This window comes from Nanorana parkeri, unplaced genomic scaffold, assembly GCF_000935625.1.
Source record: "Nanorana parkeri isolate BGI_ZX_2015 unplaced genomic scaffold, ASM93562v1 scaffold888, whole genome shotgun sequence".
NCBI classification, from domain to species: domain Eukaryota; kingdom Metazoa; phylum Chordata; class Amphibia; order Anura; family Dicroglossidae; genus Nanorana; species Nanorana parkeri.
Window position 1 is genome coordinate 582,896 of NW_017307156.1, and position 20,876 is coordinate 603,771.

General features: G+C 40.5%; 1 protein-coding gene across 1 annotated transcript in view; it reads left to right on the top strand.

Annotated features, from left to right (window-relative positions):
• The window catches only part of NDP (NDP, norrin cystine knot growth factor), a 99,183-nt gene extending 78,965 nt beyond the window's left edge, over positions 1-20,218 (top strand). Inside the window, exon 4 of the mRNA XM_018565796.1 lies at positions 19,836-20,218. Within this exon, the coding sequence (XP_018421298.1) occupies positions 19,836-20,063 (228 nt within the window). The 3' untranslated portion in view covers positions 20,064-20,218. The remainder of the gene's footprint in view (positions 1-19,835) is intronic.
• The last annotated feature ends 658 nt before the right edge of the window (positions 20,219-20,876 follow it).

The window sequence follows — 20,876 nt, forward strand, 5'->3', positions numbered from 1 at the left end:
CACAATGTTTTTCACTTTGGTTTACTAAGCAGTGCATGCACTGCAAGATGCCATAGGAAATAAAAACTGTACCAAGTGTAAACAGAGGGCACAGAACAGGAGCACCCATTATTTCTTGTGTATAACTTTAGCAAAGTTAGGTGGAGACCCAAAAAGCTGCTGCTCTTGCCTTGGGGATCGGTGGATGGACTGCATCATGTAAAACAATTTAGGGTCAGTGTACAGTCTACCTGGTTCTAAATGATGCCCCAATAATACTGCCAGGTTATTTAGTTTCCTTTTTTAAATTTATTAAACAAATGTCATCCCTCCATCATACCAGCCATAGGATAGTATCCCCTTGCTACAAATGCTTATTATTTACAGTACCTCACCTAGGGTGTTCAAATCTGCTTCAGTCCACCTCTTCCAACTTTCTGTTCTTCCTCCAACCATGTGTTTGTTTATAGTATGCTGATTTTAAGAGCAGGAGTTTCACCATATGTTCTAGCCCTCCAAATTAAGATCCTAATGTATTGCTAACTGGTAATGTGACCCTAACATGTAACACTACTTTCACTAAAACCCTAACATTTAGCAAAATTGCTCAAATTAACCCAGACTCTTAGCCTATACCAGGGGTCGGCAACCCGCGGCTCTGGAGCCGCATGCGGCTCTTTCGTCCTTCTGCTGCGGCTCCGCTCCTTCCTACCACTGATTTGATAGAAGATGCGGTGATCAGGGAACGGGGCGGTATCTCCTCAATGCTGAGCTATGGCAAGAGACTATGCAACATCTGTATTTACTTATGTGTTAAATTTGTGGTGTGTCACAATCGTTTTTAAAATGATTTTGATGTACAGCATGTGGACAAAACAGACGAAGGTGTCCATGCAGGAATTGTGGCCACACCTCCTCCCACCGTCTCTGTGGAATTGCCGCTGCTTCCAACTGGGAGGGTGCAGATAGACCTGGGGTGTCCCCTAGAAGGCCGATAGTGTCAGTGTAAGTCCTACGGGAGTCCCTGGAAGGCACTGCGGTGTCCCTGTCCTCTTCCATCATTTCTTCTTTTTCAATTTGACTTTTTTTTTTATGTAAAAGAGAAATTATCTTTATTTGAAAGTGTTCAAGGCATGTTTTTATTGAAGAGCAGCGGGCTACAAAACAACAGGAAATAAAAGGGAACAGAGCGCCACCTCCGTGTGTAAAATCGTTTATTACAATAAATAAAACAAGGGATAAAAGTACTCACAAACAAACGTTTTCATCAGGCTTTAACAACAAATGAGAGGCCACACTGTCTGTTAACCCAACATGGTATATCCCCGACCATGTAACACGGTAGTCTCCGGTCACATCACCGTCCGCAGTCAGCCAAGATTGATGCGTTTCAGGGGCAAGCCCCCTTCCTCAGAATCACAAAACAACAGGGTAGTAAATGACATTCACATAGTGTTCACAATTTTACAAAATCCCATAATTTAGTCATCGCTCTTGAATTTGCCATTTACATATGGAACATAGTCAAGGAACAGCCTCCAGTCTGTGGCCAAAATCAATCCAATTTGACTTTTTTAATGCTAGCATCTTTTACTGTGACTATGACTGTGGGGGAACATTAGAGTGTAAGCTCCTCTGTACAGAGACTGTGACTGGCTCAGTGTTCTCTGTACAGCCCTGCGGATATGTCAGAGCTATATAGAGGTATAATAATAGTGTGTGACTGTGGGGGGACAATAGAGTGTAAGCTCCTCTGTACAGAGGTTTTGTGGCTCCCGGTGTTTTCTTTTCTGTGGGAAACGGGTCCAAATGGCTCTTTGAGTGTTTAAGGTTGCCTACCCCTGGCCTATACCCTAAGAACCTTAATCCTTAGCTAACACCATAAGCCTTTACACTAAAACTTAACCTCAAAATGTGGAGAGAATGTTGGTACCAGTATGTGTATAAGGACTTCTGCACCACTGATTAAGAGCATACAGAGGACAGTATTTAACAGGTTTACTTTAAACTTAACCACCTTATGCTAGGCCCTAACTCTAACCTTAAACTAGTGCTAACTTATCTCCAAAAGGAATATTCCTACCTTAATAGGCATCAAATGCAGTGTTTCTCAACCTTTTCTCAGTCAAGGCACCCTTCTAAAGTATGCAATATCTGAAAACACCCCAGTCTAAACCTTTTATCTCATCTATACATATACAATCTAACTATTTAATTAATAAGCTTATCATGACCAAGTATAACCAACCAAGTATATAAAAAACAGACCTAAAACAGTAGTCACATATAATATAATATAATATATTCCACTTCACAAAAACAGATGTAAATCAAAATCCACATTTAGAACATATGGCTGTACAGTGTTTAGATCATGTATCCATGTTAACTGCCCCTGAAAAAGTAATTCCCAATCTCCCTCACTTCTAGGAACAAGTATAAAATCAATTGCTGTATATTTCAATTAAGGTACAATATGTCCCTGATCTACAAAATGCCTCACCATTACTATCATTAAACAATAAAATAGTTCTAACAATAAACCATGATTAATCACAGTAAACTTTAAAAAAAAAGAAAGAAAAAGAAACAGTAATATAAGACATCAGGGAATACATTTAAAAAGATCACTTGGCTGTCTTTAACCAAATGCCCCAATTTGCCCACAGGTTTTACCTACACTAGTTAAATGTTATGTTATTGGATGGTGTTTTTTTTTTCTGTCTTGGGATCTTGACATTTTAACAAAGTTTAGATGCTTTTTATTGTCTCAGTGGCCTGTGGCTGGTATCAGGGGCGTATCTGCCGCGAGGCAAACAAGGCGTTTGCCTAGAGCGGCAGATTCGCTGAGAGCGGCGGGTCCGTCCGGGGGGGGGAGTACAGAAAGGAAGCCTAAAGAGGGTGGAGTTTAGTGAGGAAGGGGTTGGTCTTAAATCGGAAGGGGCGGGGCAAATTTAGATTAGGGGGGCGCTCGAGTTTAGTCTTGCCTAGGGCAGCACAAAACCAAAATACACCACTGGCTGGTATGCTACCTACTCCCTAGCAGGACAGGGTGGGGAGAGGTACACTAATGGGGAATTCAGCAGGTTATAACAGGAGCAGTACAGGGGAAGTTGGTGGATGCACAAGATATGAGCAACAGAGACAGAGTTTCAGTATATAGGTTATGTTAAAAGGTGGGGGAGTTTAGTATAAACTGTTGAAAGCATAGGAGAGGTACACCTCAGGGGGTACACAAAAGGAGGATAAGAGACCCAGTATGAGGAGGAGGCACTGAAAGCAAAAGTCAGCACCATTATGAAATCCTGGGCTGGTAGAAAAGATGTGGAACACTGGAAAAGGAGGACAGGAGCACTAATAGGTGGGATGCTAGAGAGAACCACATGAGAAGTTTTATCATACCTCATTTTCAACAAAACAGGCCCACATCTGCATATATTCCCATGCATACACATACATATTTATATAATGTGTGGTCTAATGGCACGGAGGACTAGAGATGATCTTACTCCTACTCTGGCAACCATATTTACAACCGAGTATCATAGTACCGTGTTTCCCCGAAAATAAGACACTGTCTTATAATTTTTTTGGCTCAAAAAACACACTAGGTCTTATTTTTGGTGTAGGTCTTTTTTTTTTTAAATGTACAACAATCCACACTTATTTATGTAGAAAAGTCTACATGTATTCATGTAAAAAAATATGGTGATCAGGGCAATCAGGGGTGCCGTACCTTTCCAAGTGCAATTTGCTAACCAATCGGTGGCCAGAATGAGCGAAGCGTGCTTTCACTATCGATTCCTGGCAGGCGAAGTGCATTTGGTATCTTTCCGCCTGTGACAGGAGGCGGCGATGTAGAGGAGGCATCGGCTTATGCGGCTCTGCTTTCTCCCCTGCCACCTCACTTCCTCTAGCGCTGGCTTCGTTGGCACCGCTGATTCTCTGCCGCGGCTCTTCAAGTTCCCCCTTATGCCACCACCTGCCCTGGGAATGGTCACAAGTAGGTCTTATTTTCGGGGTAGGTCTTATATTTTAGCAATTCCCAAAAATAGTACTGGGTCTTATTTTCGGGGTAGGTCTTATTTTCGGGGACACATGGTATGTAAGGTTGAATAAAGACCAAGGTCCATTTAGTTCAACCTATGTATGTGAGTTTGTGTGTGTGTGGGTATTTATCTTGCTCTAACACTTCCTGTATCCCTGTAGATTCTGTGAAACGTATCCAGACGTTTCTTGAATTTATCAATATTATCAGCAGATACCGCCGCCTGTGATGGGGAATTCCAAACTTTCACTACTCTCACAGTGAAATATCCTTTGCGAATTCTAAGATTGAACCACCTCTCTTCTAACCTCTTGTTGTGTCCCCGGGTTGTCAATACAGTTTTGGCATTAAACAATTTGTTCCTAATATTGTGGTCCCCATTGATGATTTTGAAGACTGCACTAAGGTCCCCTCTGAATCACCTCTTTTCTAAGGTGAATAAGTTAAGATTTTGAATGCGGTCTTCATAACTCAGACCTTCAATCCCTTCAATTCATTTTGTAGCCCTTCTCTGAACTCTGCAGTTCCGAGACGTCTCTCCTGAGAGTCGGCGACCAGAACTGTACTGAATACTCAAGATGGGGCAGAACCAATGATTTATAAAGTGGAAGTATTACTCTTTGATCCCTTGCTACAATTCCTCTTTTAATACAATATGTAGTTAGCTTTACTGGCTGCTGCTTGGCATTGCTTACTATTGCCAAATCTGGGATCTATGAGGACCCCTCAGGTCTTTTTCTATGTCAGACTTCCCTAAAGTAACACCCCCCAAGTAGTAGTTTGCGCACATGTTCTTTACTCCCATGTGTAACCTTACATTTTTCAACATTAAATCACGTATGCCATCTTGTAGCCCATGCCTCAATTTTGCTTAGGTCCTGTTGTAGTGCGAATATCTCCTGTTTGGAATTGACTGCTCTGCAGAGTTTGGTATCATCCGCAAAAACAAAATTGAGCTATTTAGTTCAATCTGTATGTCGTGGATGAATAAGATGAACAGGATTGCTACCAGGACTGAACCCTGGGGCACCCCACTCCCAACATTTACCCTGAAGAATTACCCATTTATCACTAACCTCTGGATCTGTTCTCGCATCCATACAATTTCAGCTAGACCTATGGACCGTAGTTTGTAGATTAAACATTTGTGGGGTACTGTGTCGAATGCTTTAGCAAAGTCCAGATACACCACATCAACTGGTATTCCTTTGTCTAACTTAGTACTTACTCCTAGGAATGCACAGATATATTGGCCGCTGAAACATATCGGCAAAGGTACAATTTTTGGGCCGAAATAGCCGTGCATCCATGAGAAACTGTCACAGGAGGCTGAGTGGTGTGGGAGGAGAGTGCTGTGAGCAGCCGGAATCTCTCCTCCCCACACCACTTGGCCCCCAGTGACAGTTCAGGAGAGCGGCGGTGTGGACGGAGACAGTCATTGCTGTCAAAGGAGGCTGAGCTCTCCTTCCACACCGCCCTGACCAGCCTCCTGTGACAGCGTGTCAGGATGGAGAGCAGGTACAAACACTCAGCTATCAGTGATCGCTGAGTGTTTGTGAATAATTGAGGACATAGTATAGTTACTGTGTCCTCAATATATGGATGAATGGGATTGATTTACATTACTTCTTGTTCTTGTTTTGAAATTAATCTACTTACTTCCACAAGAAGGACCACACGAATGATCCTTTATGAAACCATGTTGGTTACAACGTATGATACCAGTCTTATTTGTAAATTGCTGCATGCAGTCCCGTATCATGCCTTTGAATATTTTACACACTATTGATGTTAAGCTGACAGGCCTGTAGTTACCTGGTGCACTTCTTCTCCCATTTTTGAATATTGGTACTACATTTGCTCTCCTCCCATCAGCCAGGACCATACCTGTCATTATACTGTTCATAAACATTTTGTACATGGGTCTGCTCTCCATTAACCACAGAAATGTGTTAAAACTGGTACTACTATCTCTGCAGCTGATGCTTTGATTGATGCCCACGTCTGTCTCATCTGTAAAGACAGAAGAAGAAATGCATTTAAGATGGTTACTTTCTCACTTAGAAATTAATGAGGAGAGAAACAATGGCATACAACCCGGACACCATTAAATTGTTTCTGTTAGTAGTAGAAATCTACTAATTAATTGCAATGTATGTTTGGATTAAACATGATAGCATATTAGTATTGAGTAATAATCCTTTCAGTTTAATTATTTAATTTGTTGTGCACTGTGTCTGTCAGTCAGCCTTTCATAACACTTTTCTTGTGTTTCCTCCAAAAAGAACAAAATAATTGTGATCAGATATTAGTAATGGACAGTTTGTATATTTTCAGTTAAGGATTTCAAAATGGAATGTATTACTTGTCTATCAAATAATTTGTTGGTCAGTAGACCCTTCTACATTTACACACCCAGGAAGACACAGTTATCTCAGGCAAAGAATTTAAAAATATATATATATATATTTAAGAGGGATGGTGAAAAAGTATTACTTAGATTTCTCGGTCATTCCTCTCATGACAGAAGGATAGTCTATGCCTATATTCTTCTCATTCTTCTCATGGCAGAAGAATAGCCTGTGCCTATATCCCAGGATCTCTATAGGTCTCTGATTCTCATGTCCTCATTGTACTCAGGTACAAAGTCATGGCCCAAAAAATTTGCACCCCTGCATTTCTGTCACATAATGCACCACTTCACGCAGAAAATTGTTGCAATTACAAATGTTTAGGCATTCTCATGTCTATTTTTTTTGTTTGTATTGGTATGACACAAAAAAGTGGAGAAAATAAAGCCAAACCTGACACATTGCACACAAAACTCCAAAAATGGACTGGACAAAATTATTGGCACCCTCAATTAATATTTGGTAGCGGAAAAAATAACTGAAATCAATTGCTTCCTGTAACCATCAACCCAGATAGCAAGAAATTGAGCTGCAAGTTTGAAAATGACTTGCTAAAGTATTGCAGACTTGCCAAGCTTCACAAATTTGTTGCACAATTACAGCAAGTCTGTATTGCAAGTCTCCAGACCAGCGAGCTTGCAGAGCTCTTGCTAAGACCTGCAGGACTCTTGCTGTAGACTTGCCAAGCAAATTTGCTACAAATTCAGTGTCAACTAGAACTTGTGCTGCGAGTGTTCTGCAAGTCTACAACTTGCCAGGAATGTGTGCAGCAAGTTAACAAGAATTACAATTTAACCCTGCCACAAGTTTGTGGCAAGTTATCCTTGCTATCTGGGAATGAGTTTCTTACACTTCTCTACAGGAATTTCGGACCACTCTCCTTTTGCCAACTGCTCCAGGTCTCTCAGATTGGAATGGTTCCTTTTCTCAACTGCTGTTTTAAGATCTCTTCACAGGTGCTCTATGGGATTCAGATCTGAACTCATTGCTGGCCAGTCCAGTACTCTCCAGCACTTTGTCTGAAACCATATCTGAGTGCTTTTTGACATATGCTTTGGGTCATTGTCCTGCTGTAAGACCCATGACCTCTAATAGAGACCCAACTTTCTGACACTGGGCCCTACATTGCACCCCAGAATTCTTTGGTAGTCTTCAGATTCCATAATGCCATGCACACAGTCAAAACATCCAGTGCCTGAAGCAGCAATGGAACCCCAAGACATCCAGTGCCTGATGCAGCAAAGGAACCCCAAAACATCAGTGAACCTTGACCATGTTTGACTGTAGGGACTGTATTTATTTCTTTAAAGGCCTCATTTCTTTTTCTGAAATCAGTAGAATGATGGGCTTTATCAAAAAGCTGTTATTTTGTTTCGTCTGTGCACAGCACATTCTCCCAAAAGGATTTTGGCTTCCTCAGGTAAGTTTTGGCAAACTACAATCTGGCTTTTTTATGTTTCTGTATCAGCAGTGGGGTCCTCCAGGGTCTGCTACCATAGCGTCCCTTTTCATTCAGATGGCGACGTATAGTGCGAGCTGACACAGTTGTACCCTGTACCTGAAGGTCAGCTTGCATTTGTATGGAAGTTGATTGAGGGTCTGTATCCACCATTTGAACAATCCTTCATTGCAATCTTTGATCAATTGTTCTCTTTCGTCCACGTCCAGAGAGATTAGCTACAGTGCTATGGGCTGTAAACTTCTTAACAATGTTGCGCACAGTGGACACAGGAACATTAAGATCTCTGGAGATAGACTTGTAACTTTGAGATTGTCCATGCTTTTCCACAAAAACTTGGAATGCAATTATTTCTTGCAATGTGGAGAAGGTGCCAATAAATTTGTCCAGTCCATTTTTGGAGTTTTGCAAGGAATGTTTCAGGTTTGACCTTTTTTTTCCCTACTTTTTTGTGTCATACCAATACAAACAAAAGAAATAAACATGAGAATGTCTAAACATTTGTAATTGCAACAATTTTCTGCACAAAGTGGTGCATTATCTGACAGAAATGCAGGGGTGCCAGTATTTTTCGCCATGACTGTATGTTCACCCTTTGACTCCTTTTGTATTGTCTTATTTTTCAGGGTTTGTTTAATTTGTTTTTGTGTTCTCATATGAACTTTTGCTTCTGAAGAGATCAAACATCATAACACATGTTGGTTTATTTTAAAGGAGAAAGATTGACATGCTGTGGGCTAAGTATGTGCTTCTTCACTCCCATTGTCCTTATGATCCGGCCAAGGTTGCTACTATTCAGGATGTTTAGATACAAAAACAGTGTCTGCATAGTCAGCAGATAGTAAGTTTCTGTATGTTTGCATATGAACCACTGATTAATCTTGCAAGAGTTTACAATTTGTTCATTTTAAAAGCAGCAACAGTAGTGTAGTAACATAGGTTGCTGATTACTTGGAATGCAGATACATTGCCTGTAACAGCCACTGATCCGTTCCTTGGTGAAAAGCCAAGGAAATGGGAGAAAAGTAATTCCTTCTTGTTTTTTAGACATCTTGGAGCATGTGTTGTAAAGTTACATACCTGAATGAGAAGCCTCTGGTAAAACAGCCAGTCTCCGTCCCAGCCAGGGCAGACTGATCATACGGGCAGTCGAGCATTTCCCGAGATCCCGTTTCCATCCCGAGATGCCCTTTCCAGCCCACATTGAGGAGACGTGTCTATGTTAAAGTGGCGACGGCGTCGCCGCTTTAACACAGCTGCATCTCCTAATCCAGTAATGGGGAGCCTGTGTGCCAGTTCCCGCGGGGCCCGCACACTCCAGATTCTCACCTGGGCTGCTCCATGCGGGCCTCTGGTGTCCCCAGGGGGTCTCCACTTCACATTAAAGTTTTAAACCTGGCAGGTGCCCACATCCCATTTAATATATTGCCGAACCGGCAATATATTAAATGAAAAAAAATGCCTTGCTGGTCCAGTAGGGAGTCAGTATGATCTGCATCTCTTGCTGATGCAGACCATACTGATCGCTCCCTCATGGTGCCTCTGCAGTTCACACCGATCCTCCACTGGACCACCGTGATATGCCCTCAGGGCCCAGGGATGCAGCCCCCTGCCTGCAAAACAGGTAAGCAGAAGAGGGGAACATGTTTTAATTAATTATTTTTATTGTTAATGGTTGTGTGTGTGTGTTTTTTTTTTTTAAGCTATGTGTGTGTTTTTGCCTGTGATGTGTTTCTTTACGTGTATGTTTTTTTTCACCACTTCCAGCGGGTTCACGTAAATGTACATCATCCGCTGGAAGTGGTTATTCCAAGAACACAGCTGCTGCTGCAGCCGTGTCCTTGGTACTGTTTTAAACAGTAGGCGATTGCTGTTTAAATACAAGCGATCCGGCATCTGCGGCCACCGGTGCCGCCGCTGGCTTCCTGGGCTCATCTGTCCCTTGTGTGAGCCCGGGACCGGCGTGGAGGGTCTCCCCTGAACATCTAAATCCAAATTTTACAATACAATTGATATTTTAAGTTTTTATGCTTGCTGTCACCTGAATCGCATGCTGCCACCAGATTCTGCAATTTTGCCCAACTTCCAAAGCCTTTGCTAGGTGAAATGGTTGTGCCATATTCCTCTGATGGATTCTTCATAGGGTACATACTGAGGACCCTTTCAACCCAGAAAGCCACATTGAGTGCACTCCTGCTGATGTGCTCTGACAGGTAACAGTGTTGATGCTCCAATACCGTCGCAATGCACTGTTTACTTTTTTTTTTGTTAAATGTTAGCTGCTTTTGAGAGACATTTTATTATGTTCTGTTGGTCAAAGTGTGGCGTGATATGGCTGCACTGAAAAAAAAAAGTACTGCATGCAGTCTTGTTCTGACCTGTAACCCTAATACTTATACCTAGCTCCCACATTAACCCTAAAACACCATGTAACCCCTAAATCAAAGCTTTTGGCTAGTTTAAATATTTTGCATTAAATATCCTGCTCAAGACAACTTTTAGTTTAGGAGATACTTTTTGCCTGAAGCCTAACAGTAAACATATTAGTTCATGATTAAGGTGGTTCATGATTACCCTTAACCCCATGATTAACCTTAACCCCATAACACTTTACCCTTATAACTTAATCTATTTCCATTTACTGAATAAAACCAATGAAGGTGTAATTACCCAATCATTAGTAAAACTACACAGTTCCTATCTTACAGCACTTTGCCATTATAGACTAGGAGAGTATAAAAACATAAACTACTGTAGGGGAATCCCACTTTTCGAAATGCCATCATGTACGAATTCAGCAAGGATTTTATCTTCTAGTATTAATGCAAATCTGTTTTGGTAGAACTAGCCTTAGATTATTTTAAGGTACCAATGATGTTGAAGTGCAAGCACATGGTGGTATCAACAAGTACCGCACTTAGCCATCACATCAATTCCTGTGTCTCTATGTTGTCCCTTGGTTGAGATTAAATCCTGCCTCTTTGTGTTGCTAAACTTCACTGCTTTTCAGACTTTTACGGACAGAAATGGTTCTGACTTCTGTCAGTTGAATAGCAGGGTTGGGGTTTAGCACCAGCAGGGGCAGGACTAATCTTTGGCAGAAGTTGAGCCCCCATATACACCTTGGGTCTAGGATAAAATGTGCTTCACAGGCAGGGCCGGTGCTAGGATTTTTGCCAAAACAGGCAAAGTTGAATTTTTGCGACCCCGACCCCCTGTAGCGCTGGGCCTGCTCCCTATCAGCATGTTTTTTTTTTTCACTTACCTTCGGTGCGGGAGAGCAGCGGTGACTCAGCGCTGGTCCGGTAGGAGGAGCTCCGGGTGGGGTCCTAATTTAGCAGGCCGGCGACTGCCAGAGGTGCCGCGCGTGTCGGGATCCTCTGGCAGTGGCTGTCCAGCTAAATTAGGACCCCACCTGGAGCTCCTCCTACTGGACCAGCGCTGAGTCACCGCTGCTCTCCCGCACTGAAGGTAAGTGGAAAAAAAAAAACATAACACAAGCATCGGGGCATTTTGACAAGTATCAGGCGGCTGCTTGCCTTGTGGTAGCGCCGGCCTGTTCACAGGGACATAGGGATTGATTGGTAAACTAACATGGGTATTAACTTTAGCACTATTGTTACCTCAGGAACAATTTAAGTCAGTTCAAGTTCATTTAAATGAGAATATCATAGAATTTCAAAAAACTAACAGTTTGCTGCAAATAAATACTTCATTACCATACTTACTATTAAATAATTAAAGCTGTGCAAAAACAATGACATGCTTAGGAAAGAGGTAAAAGTTTCCTAATTAAATCCCATAGCTGGAAAGCAAAACTGTTCAGCCATGAAGAATATTGTCTTAGGCTGAAGCTATTATGTAAAACAGCAGTTTAGTTTATGAAATCAGTAATTTAATACTGATGTGTAATAATTAGTTTTGTCATAAAGATACAGCTCTCTTCCAGTAAAACATAACACATTTGTGAAGCAGACACTTATAAAAACTTACTTTTAAGTCTTACAAATTCCTCTTTATACCACTGATTGTAAGTATCTTTGTCCCATTGTATCAAAGGATTAGTGTTTATGTAAAGGCTAAAATGAGAAAATTACAATGTAATGGCTTTGTGGGTTTCTAGGGAATCCCCAGAACGGTTTAAAACAAACAATACAGAGGAAAGGATGTAGCAAAGGTTGCATTGTTAATTACTGACTGTGAGCAGCTGTGTAAATCAATGTTTTACAATATATTGTACAGCAATATAGTTTTTAAATATAGATAAATGAATTATGTAAATAGCAATGCCATTTACAAACTGCATCCAAATCCATTATGGTTCAGTCACTTGCAAATGCCAGTTAGACGGTCAACAGAGAAATCAGGATATTGCTGGTTGAAAGTCATTTGTCCTGACTGTTTAGATCTTTTCACCTTTAACAAAAGAAGATATGCTAACACTGATCTGTAGAACCATGAATTGAAATGGCTGCTACTCTCTTCCACTAGCACATAAATAGTCGAGAGGGATCCAATTCAAAAATTAGTTTATCTACAGACAACTGCTGATAACAATTCAAACATGAACCTATTACAGCCATAGTACCTTAACCAACTGGGGGTAGCCAGGCAATTATTATTGTAGGGGGCAAACTCCATCTTTATTGCACCCCTCAGATGTGTCTCATCATTTTCTAAATTAAGAGATATGTCCTCATTGACATTTCATTGAATAGAGAGCGTATTGCCTTTCCCTAGAGGGAGCGATGTCCATAGGAGATTTTTGGAGAGGGAATGCAGGGGTGATTTAGTCACTGCACAAAGTGTGCTACAGTACTGCTGTGATTGGTGGCCTGGTGAAAGGTGGATGTTGTTTTAGAGAACACGGTTATTGAAACACATCTTTAACATATACAATATATATAGCTAAAAAAAAAGGAATATAAATAATAAATTGTAAACAAGGAAGTACTTTATGAGCTAAAAATGATGACTGCGGTTCTGTAAAAATGGTATGGACTCACCACAATACAATATTAAATAAATGATCATACCATCATCACAAATAATCCTAATTATTCATCTTTCTTTATAAATAAGGATGGTACATTTCAAATTTTTAAATTTTTCCAGCATTGACTTACTTTGCAGTTTTTGCATACAGTCACATAATATCTCAGAGCCTTAACAGAAGTAGATGTTGTAAGCACAGGTCTGAACAAGCATCAGATAGCTATATAACATGCAGCAGCTGTCAAAGACTGTGGGTCCTGATGTGATTGTGGTCTGAATGAGGCCGTATCTCAACACAGTACTGGCCCAGGGGGCAAAGAATCAATGTTTTTTTTTGTGAAGCATTTTGTTGCGCTTATTCAGCTGCAACAATACACTTAGTGTGAACCAGGCCTAAGGCTCCATTCACACCAAGGCGACACCTATAATCCACATTTTACGCACCTTTTTTAAAATCTTTTCTCCCCTTTTTTTTTTTGCTTTTATGAGCAGATTATGGCACATTCATGTGAATAGGCAAAACACTCATAAAAATGTGCAAAAATAATCGCAACAAGCGTTTTCAAGTGTTTTCTATTGAGTGTATGGGGACAAAATGCACCGAATTCTGCCCATATGTAGCTCATGTACTATTTTGAGTGACAGGTGTATTTCTGCTTGGGAAAAAACTCACAGGTGTGAATGGGGGCCATAGTAATGAATGGGATTCCTTGGGTGGAGCGTTTTGTCGCGCTTAGCCAAGGTCGACAATATGCCTAGGTGTGAACGTAGCAGTGATTTCCTAGAGTCATATGGTTATCCTGCCAGGTAGCAATCCCTTCCTGTTTGCAACTGACCAGACTAGGCTCTTAAAGCATGAGCATACCCTCCTATCCGTTATAGCCAAGGAAGGCGCCATCTTAGCCTCTATTTGGATTGCAGTTGCTATGGTGCTGCACATGTGATCAGCTATAACACCAGCCATTTTAGGGTTTTAAAATTCTGTTGATAGCTGAAATAAGCACACTGGCAATCTTGACAGTTGGTATACCTTGAAAGTAACTGTTTTGGGAGGCATTAAATTGGTGGCTAATGTTCCCCTATTAAGCAGTTCCGCCATAGCGTGGGTAGTTTGTGTCCTTTTTCTTCTGACACAGGAGATGCTTACACATGGGATGCCTGTAGTTCTGAAGTCAGAACACAGCTATCGTTCCATAGTGTGAGTGACAAGTGCTTCTGGCAGGGAATGTCATTTATCCCTGTATCCCTACTCACAGCCCGAGTGGGGTTTCTATGGAGAAAAAAGGTCCTCTTTTGGAGCTGTGATGTTGGCAAAGACTCCAGGAATTCTCTGCTCCCAGTCCACCAACCTGAGGGAGAGAAGTGGGAAATTTAACATTTTTTTTTAAAGGAAATGTAACTAGAGCTTTAGAAAAGTGTATCTCAATAGGATAACATGCAACATAGTCAGATTGTAATCCCCCTACCCCCCTCCGCAACTTACCTGAATCACAGGGTTTTTCTCTCGGTGGCTCCTGTGTGGAATTTTTGAATTCCACTCAGCTGTACATAGCTCACAGCTTTGTTGTTATTCATTCACATATCCTTTGACAGGATTTGCAAGTGGAGAAACTTTTATTACTCAATGGAAAACAAGTGCAGTGACATTGCTGCACTTGTAGTCTATTCATTCTTTCTCCTGTTCACTTTACTGAATGTTTGTACCTTGGTACAGACATGAAAGGGAGGAGTGCAGAAGCCAGAGAATTGCACCCACCATCCACTGATCACAGCTGTAATGCATTACTGGCTCCTATGCAAAAAAGTATAAATACAAATTTTTTCTTTAATGAAGAAGTGTGTTTTCATTATTCTCGTTGAAAAGGTGGAATTTCCATTTAATTTAATTTAACAAATACATTGGCTAAAAATGTTGTGTTTGTAATAAATTATGGTGTGACATTTCCCACAAGAAGTTTAAGCGGATAGATTATCTGTTATCATTACTAAACCTCTATAAACCAAAACATAGGCAGGGTCAAGAAATCTGCTTCATGTGATTTAATTTGATTTGGCCTTTGTTGTGCTGTTTGAAATTCTTATCTATTTTCCACCATTAATAAGATATGTAAAGGTGGAGCATGGTTTTCCATACGACAAGCCCTTTTTTATGAAAATTGTTTCCTGGAAGATTATCTTCCCCTGACAGAAATAGAACATCCATTGGTTAGAAGAGTTGAGTTTAACACTTATTGTTTAAAAAAAAACTGTCAATAGTACTATGTGGATTTAATAAAAGCAGATAGGTTTTACAATAAAAGCCATTTGCTTTTTTATTTGTTTTGTGTTTATATGAATAAGGAATATAATTCCTATAAGGTTTTTGCTGTTATCTGAGGCTCTGCCAGTGAGATGTCTGCTCACTTCCTCTTCAGCTGAGAATGTTTTGCCAGACAGGAAGTGATGAGAACTCTTCAACAGCAACACAGCAACATAGAGAGAAAAATAATGCTCATTTATTTTAAAAAAACACAACAATCTAAAAAGACTTCCACTATATGAAAATGTTATAAATAAAAATTGTGACAATGTCAGTGAGTGCCAATATACACTGCTTGTCCAAAATAAAGTCACCATCTGGATTTAGCTAAGCAAATAGCCTTCCTATAGATAATACTGTATGTCGAGGTTCATGAACGTTATGTGCCCAAAAAATGAGTTCAGCTGCCTACCTCAATATACTGAATGACCAGGTCTTTCCATCAATGGATTTTTTCTTCCCTGATGGCACGGGCATATTCCAAGATGGCAATGCCAGAATTCATTGGGCTCAAATTGTGAAAGAGTGGTTCAGTGAACGTGAGACATAATTTTCACAGAGCCCACACCTTAACCCCATTGAGAATCTTTGGGAAGTGCTGGAGAAGACTTTATGTAGTGGTCTGACTCTCCCTTCATCACTACAAGATCTTGGTGAAAAAGTGATGCAACTCTGGACAGAAATAAATGCTGTGACATTGCATAAGCTTATCAAAAGATGCCACGGTGAATGCATGCCGTGATCAAAGCCAAAGGTGGTCCAATGAAATATTAGAGTGTGTGACTTTCTTTTTGGACAGGTGGTATATATATAGTACCCTTACAGTATTTCACTGCAGTTCTCTAATCAATTATAGTTCATAAACTTGCATCGACACACTTGTGAATTCTTCCCATCAATCACACTACCAACATTTCAGCCAGTGCTTTGCTTATTTCCTTCACAGAGTTCCCTTCTCTTGGTAAACTCACCAGAACTAGTCTGGCCTTCTATAGACATATACAGGTCAATACACCTTTTTCTTAAAATGTTTCTCCTTTTATTCGGTTATTCCATTAAGCAAAAAGCAACTTTCCTTAGATGGGATAGTGTACATTTAATAACCCATCATGTACAAGACAACAATCATAGGATCAATCATAGGTAATCATAGGGTAAAATAGGGCACAAACTCATCAGCTCAAAGATCTACAGCAAGAACACACATCCAGTCCTCAGTATGTCTCAGCAGAGGTGATGTCAGCTGGCTCCTCCCAACGTGTTTTATCATAATGATTTGAGAAGTCTCTTTCCCATGAGGGTTGATGGAACTTGTTGTTCCTCCATTCACAGATCCTACGACAGGCTGTGTGGATGGATTGCAATCTGGCCATGTTTCATATTACACCTTAAATATGGGTGCAACATGAAACATCGTCAGAAAGGTAAACTTTTAATAGACCTCTAAGACACTCAGCCACATATTTTTTACAAAGATCACAGTGTTGAATATTATTGTATGTGGCATATAGACAAAAAGAGACTAGATAACTAGCAAAACCATCGGTCGCCTTTGACTTTACATAGAGCAGCAATTGTTTCTTCACTGCCATTTGGAGCTGTACATTTCTTTAGCTCCCTGGCCCAATTGTGTTAACAGTGGTGCCATCTAACTAATGTTATATTATGACTTTGGCATAGCCATATAATAAATTATGTGAGCACACGCTCTAGAATAAAAATCTATTTACTCAAGTGAAATATTCTGAGTGATTCGTCATGCTCCAGTTCCCACACTTTGTTTAAAAGGAAATATTTCTGAAATCAGCACTAGATGGGAGTTTTCATTAGGTGGAGAATTCCCCTCTTGGATCCGTCTGTTGAAGCACCTTTCCAATGTTCTGGTAACATGTAGTCTGGTAAGGTCTCATTCAGTTGGGCGATCTTGGATAGACAGTTTTCTGTGTTCAGATATGGCTAAATGCCGCTTCATACTGTTCTATGGCTGCATAGAACCTGGATGATTAGCTGTGGCCAAAAACTATGCAGAAACACCACCCCTAGATATAAAATGTCTGTGTCCAGGGTCAATTAGAGGCTCTATTTGCATGTATGAGCAGTTATATGTGAACAGCAGTGGCACTGGCCATTGATTTGCAGAGCACAAATTTAACAGCTACCGCTGAACATGACTGTTAGCATACATGCTTAGTTCTGCTGGCAAGAATACTAGATTCTCTAGATAATTTGGTAACATGGCAGTATCTCTGGTAAATGTTGTAGTCTGGTAACATGGTAGTCTCTCTGATACATGTAGTATTCTGGTAAAATGTCAGTCTTCTCTAGCAACATGTCGTAGTCTGGTAATGTGGCAGTCTCTCTGGTAACATGTAGTAGTCTGGTAACATGGCAGTCTCCCTGGCAACATGCAGCTGTCTGGTAACATGTAGTAGTCTCATAACATGAAGTAATCTGGCAACATGGAAGCCTATTTGGTGATATGCAGTAATCATTGTGGTAACATGACACCTTTCTGTCTAACATGCAGTAGTCTGGCAACATGGCAGTCTCATAGTGCAGTTCATGGTAATATGGAAGCTCTCTGTATTATGCCTTAGTAAATGTGTCTATTTTGGGGGCAGCCATTCCAAGACTGTCCTCTTTCCCATGACACAACATCTTACACAAATGGACATATTTACAAAGCAGTAAATCAGATATCCATCAAACATTTACTGCAGATGAATCTTCCTGATGCATGTGTTTTAAATGCCAGTGGTTGATTCACCACCAGTGACTGCTTAGTGAAAGTCACTGCTTAATAAATATGCCCCAAAATCTTGTTTCACTGAATAAATATATTCATAGTTTTATTTTGGGTGGACTTCCTGAACTGCCCTTTTTCCAAACACAAACTGCTAAAATACCTATACATTGACAGGAAAAAAAATGAGAATGGGTAACCCCAGAGAGAAGTACAGAAAAGTATTGCTTAGGAAAAACTTTTAACTGGCAAGACAAAAACTTCAAGAATGAAAAATTCAACTAAACTGTGATGTCTATAAAAGCAAATTGTTAGATCAGAAAAGGAAATCACACTAACAAATAATTTTCTAACTTGTAACCATTAATACAGGGTTTAAAAACTACAGAAATCTGTGCCAGTTGACACCCAGAACTGAATTACTGTGTAGGATCAGTCAGTGCTTGTTGGATTGTCTAGCATTGTGCTATGATAGATTCTGTGAGATCACAGTAACCAAAGGAGATTTTCAAGAAAAATAGGAATCTCCTAGTGTGGCCCCCTATACTTTATAACAAAGTCATGGCTGCCCCAGACACTATTCTCCTAGTTGGTAAAATGAGGCATTGAAGGACAACTTATACACAGGGGTACCTCTGACTGTGCATGTATTATCAGGAATGTGTGAGAAATATTGTCATTCCACCTGATGTACACTAAACAACTATTATACAAAAAAAGATTTTAGGAGATACAATGGGAGATATTTGGAAGACAGAATTAGATGCAGACAATGGCATACAGGAAATGTATGTGAACGTGGTGCTTAGCATCTATTCAAAGGTATTTATTGGGGACAAAATTGACATAAAACTATAAAGAGACTGGGTGAGACATGTTAAAATAGCATGCTGAAGCAAATATAACATTTAAGGACTTTGTTTAGGCACTTCCTGTTATTAGGTGACAACAGCCTGTCTCTGTCTCCTAATTGTGAAAAGATTAAAGGCTGCACACCAATTTCCCCGGACCACAGACTTTTTCTGTGGTAATCACAGCTTCCAGCGTGACAGGGTTCCTCGCACAGTCATTGTCCACCACAGATGCATTTCACCGTTATGGGCTTAGCTGTAGATCTCTACCACTAAGCCCGTAACTGTGAAACATGTCAGCCATGGACGTGACTGGGCAGGGGAGCCCTGTCACACTGGAAGCAGAGATTATCATGAAATAAATGAAAAAAACATTTGTGTTCTGTGCATCTGCAGTAATTCACGCAGTCTTATTAGCCCTGCCTGGTTCACCTCCGTGGAATACAGAGCACTTCCTATGTTGTGGAGAAGAGGAAAGGGTGTGTGTTCTGTAGTCCTTAACGCACTTCCTACCCTAGAGTGCTGCTCCTTTATGTATACAGTACAATAATGGAGAATTGTCACCCTAGGACAGGAAGTGTTCTACTGGCAAGATCACCAGGTAGATAAAGGGGGAAAGAAAGCCTGAAGAAAGAAAAAGTATGCAGCCCCCACATTTGAGGACTGGTAAGATGAATATTTTTTCTTGAGTCTAGATACACTCTAATTAACCCCTCTATGCTACTCCCATGAAAAAGCAAATGGCTAGGGCAGTGGTGGCAAACCTTGGCACTCCGGCTGTGCCAAAGCTACATATCCCAACATGCATCTGCCTCTGGGAGTTATGTCTGTGGCTGTCAGAGCCTTGCAATGCCTCATGGGACTTGTAGTTCCAAAACAGCTGGAGTGCCAAGGTTTGCCATCACTGGGCTAGGGCATTGCAATAGGGCATCCTCTGTATCTGAGGTTTGTATAGCTATTTACTTTTTGGATGAGGGGGATTGGGGTGCCTTTCTAGATTGATAATTAAAAGTATAATTGCCTTTAGTATCTCTCTTTTTCTTCCTGCAGATGGTGTTGCTTGCTCGTTGTGAAGGACGCTGCAGTCAAACCTCTCGCTCTGACCCTCTCGTCTCCTTCAGCACTGTTTTAAAGCAGCCCTTTCGCTCAACGTGCCATTGCTGCAGGCCTCAGACTTCCAAGTTAAAAGCCATCCGCCTGCGCTGTTCTGGAGGCCTTCGTCTTACAGCCACATACCGCTATATTCTCTCTTGTCATTGCGAAGAATGCAACTCTTAGAGACTAATTACAAAGACAACTGGATTGGGAAATTGTAAAGATGGACAGACAGTACCGATAATATGTAAAATATATTTTTATTGTTTGTTGAAATTATTAAGTGAATTAAATATAAGCAGCACACATAATATTATCAGCCAGTCTGAAATAAAAAAGTGGGCAGAATTCATATTTCAGAGCTGTTTCCGATGATCTGCTACTTTTCTGCATTGGACTTTATGTGTTCCAAGTTACGGAAGACAGATTACAATGTGCTCATTCTGCAGAGTATTCTTTTATGTATTTTTCTGAACAGTTCATTCCCTGTTTTATTATCATTCAACAATATGGGTGAATGGAGAACTTGAATGGCAGATGTGTCAGTTTCTACAGAACAAGATGATATGCAACAATGGTCTGACAAACAATAAAACATTATTTAATGTATTGCAGGTCTTTTGTCAATGCAACAGAGTATATACGCTGTATATATATTATATATACATACATATTCCACTTTAAGTTACAGGGTTTCAGACAAACCATATAACACTGACAGGGTAACTGCGCTCCTTTGCAATTGCATTACAGAATGAACAGTGTTGTTGTCACCCTATTACAGGAACTGGAAAAACAAAAAATCTACTGGCATGGTCAACAGGTAATATACATAATATACAAGTAATGTTAATAGGGGGGTAGCTTAGAAAAACAGAAACTGCTATGTGGAATCTAGTCCAGACTGTATTGTATACGTAATTTTTTATTTTGCTCTATAGCATTTTGAGTAGACCACATTTTGAACAGGAGGTAAAACTGTCAGCATTTAACCCA